The sequence below is a fragment of the Setaria viridis genome, chromosome 3 (genome assembly GCF_005286985.2).
Source record: "Setaria viridis chromosome 3, Setaria_viridis_v4.0, whole genome shotgun sequence".
In the NCBI taxonomy this organism is placed as follows: Eukaryota; Viridiplantae; Streptophyta; class Magnoliopsida; order Poales; family Poaceae; genus Setaria; species Setaria viridis.
Genome location: NC_048265.2, coordinates 37,469,011 through 37,471,622, shown reverse-complemented (window position 1 = coordinate 37,471,622; position 2,612 = coordinate 37,469,011). Strand labels below are relative to the sequence as shown.

Sequence of the window (2,612 nt, the reverse complement as noted above, 5' to 3'; positions counted from 1 at the left end):
GTTTTAGTGAAGATATAAAGTACACTGGGTTTCAGCAATTTATCTATTTGTATAGAGCCTGATTGTCAGGATGATTTTCCTGGCAACTGGGATAACAGCTTCATGGCATATGTGTGCCTAGTTTTTATATAATCTACAGGTAAACGATTGACTTCACAGATTGCTACAATTTCTGTTCATCCAAAATTCATAGATTTAGAAAAATGGTTGCAATGGATGTTGAGCCCTCATAGTTTATCATAAAGCAGACAACTAAGTGGAAAAAAATCACTATCAGGTTACATCAAAATCTACCCACATGAGAAACCAATATAAATTGTTATAGCAAGGAACATCCACCTACAGATACTCAGACCTGCAGATCATCCATGCAGGACACATGCATCATTTTTAGGATAACTATTGTTACATGCAAACTGCAGGTTTACATGTTGATTATATCACTAAGAGAACAACAAAAAAGCATAAGGGTTAAATTCTAACATAGACCAATTCCTGAATATTTAGAATTGAGAATATTAGGTTACAGCTAGCGTTAATTTAAACAATAACTTAATATAATGAGTAGCACTAAAGAAATAACATACAAGCCAATTGATAATTCAAACGGAGCTAACATTGCAAGACAGACATATACTGTATAAAAGGAAAAGATAAGATCTCAGAAGGAAAAAAGAAGGGACAACAACAGAATCATGGGCTCAACTTGAACTGGAACTACACAATCTCTGGAGGCAGAAGTTTGCCACCAAAACGCTGCAGAAACCCTTTTACAAAATTAAATGCTGACAGGTGAAATTAAGGAGAGCTCTTTTAGCTAATGTTAGCCTGATAGCACAAGACCACCACAAAGCATGTTGCCATTTCTTTGGATCATTGCAGCAGATATAACCAAGCAAGGAAAATTGAAGCTAACTTTCAGCTGATCTGTTATACCACAATTGTCTAATATTCCATTATGTCATAGTTCTGACAAATAGTACCAAAACAAGTTGAGTCATATGGACCAACAACACATATCGCTCTGAGAGACCAATTACTTGTTCTTCCCGGACTTCTTCTTACCCCCTGCCGCCGCGCCAGCAGCAGTCACCTGCGGGCGCGGGTGGCGCTCGGCCTCGTCGGCGTCGAGCCACTTGAGCGGGTTGCGGTTGAAGAAGGGCCAGTTGGGGACGGTGACGAGCGCCGTGAGCACGACGCCGCCGGCGTAGACGAGCAGCATGAGCTGGAAGTCCCCGCGCAGGTAGCCCACGAGGAACGCCGCCACGGCCGCCGCCACCAGCAGCACCTGCATCAGCATCTCCGCGCGCTTCTGCCCCTGCCAATCCATCCCCTGCCACGAACCAAGAAACCAAGATCCGGGTGAGATGGGCTGTTCCAAGAAGTGGAGGGGGGGGGGGGGGGGGGGGGGGGGGGGGAACGGATCTCGGGATGGATCCCCGCAACAACGACCAGGATCTCAAATTCTTGCGGAACTGAGACGGATCCAGGTAGGGATTCCTTACCGAGGGAAGGGAGATGGTTCGGTGATCTTGAGGCCGGCGGACTGGGAGGAAGCAGGGGAGGGGCGTCGACTGGGTTCGGTGGTGCCGTGCCCGTGCTCGCGTCGGGTCAAAGGAAAAGAGCCGGAAAGGGGAAGAGGACGAATTAGACGGATGCACAGGGGGCGTGTCTCATATTTCCGTCGAAGTCCTCCTGATGAACTGATGGCAAAACACTCGAGGGTCCTTCTACAATTTTGCCAATGACATTTGTTTTGAGTCTATTTTAGTTTTTTTAGAACAAGAGTCTATGTTAGTTGGGAACTTAAATTTATCCTTTTACTCTCGACTAGGATCATGCCCGTAAAATTATGCCCGTACGTTGCTACGGGCAAAACAATAAGAAAAGTAGAGGACCGATTGTCTTTGGGATGCAGATCACAGCAAACACATTTTTCCAGTAAAAGAATCCATATAACACATTTTTCCAGTAAATGAATCTTAGATCCAGCAGGCTAAGAAAAATAACATATATCCATAGAAGGCATGCTAAGGCACCAGAAAATGTATCCATATAACACATTTTGCCAGGAATATTTCAAAAAATTTCTGAGTTAAACATAATGCATAACTGTGTCCAAATCAACCATTCAGATCTCTCCACAATCTCGAAAATTGACTCTTATCAATGAGCTCAACAGTTGATAACGGAAGAGAAAGAAGTCATCGAAGTGTTGCCAACAGGGACACAGGTAATAGGACATGAACATTAGAGACAAAAAAAAATTAACACCTCTTGTTGTGGTGAACGTAAAAGCGATAGACCGGTGGGAAAGGAGAACAAACACCGTTTTCTTCTTGTTTACTATCTTACCTGCAAAAACTGATATACTAACCCTTCAGCCATAAACAATTGTATTTCTGCAGCTATCAGAAAGGGGTAAACATTTATACTAATAAAACTGATCATTGTGTGGGAAAATAGAAATATAGAACAGAGAATACTGGCACTACAAAGGTCAGCAAAAATATGGGCCTCATTCAGTTCAATTAAAAACAGTTCATGTTTATTAAGAAAACTAACCTACTGGAGACAAAGCCTTACTGATCAGTGTAAGTTGGAATGCCTCA

General features: G+C 43.0%; 1 protein-coding gene across 1 annotated transcript; it reads right to left on the bottom strand.

Annotated features, from left to right (window-relative positions):
* Positions 1 to 905: 905 nt before the first annotated feature.
* LOC117847262 (signal peptidase complex subunit 1) lies at positions 906 to 1,664 on the bottom strand. Its single transcript, XM_034728437.2, has 2 exons — positions 1,506 to 1,664; positions 906 to 1,333 (listed from the first exon to the last, which is right to left on the bottom strand). Exon 2 carries the CDS (start codon positions 1,328 to 1,330, stop codon positions 1,037 to 1,039), a length of 294 nt encoding a protein of 97 aa, XP_034584328.1. The 5' UTR covers positions 1,331 to 1,333; positions 1,506 to 1,664; the 3' UTR covers positions 906 to 1,036.
* Between the last annotated feature and the right edge of the window lie 948 nt (positions 1,665 to 2,612).

Bases quoted from the DNA above. Each gene is read 5' to 3' on its own strand.
- LOC117847262 (XM_034728437.2), bottom strand. From the start codon at position 1,330: ATGGATTGGCAGGGGCAGAAGCGCGCGGAGATGCTGATGCAGGTGCTG.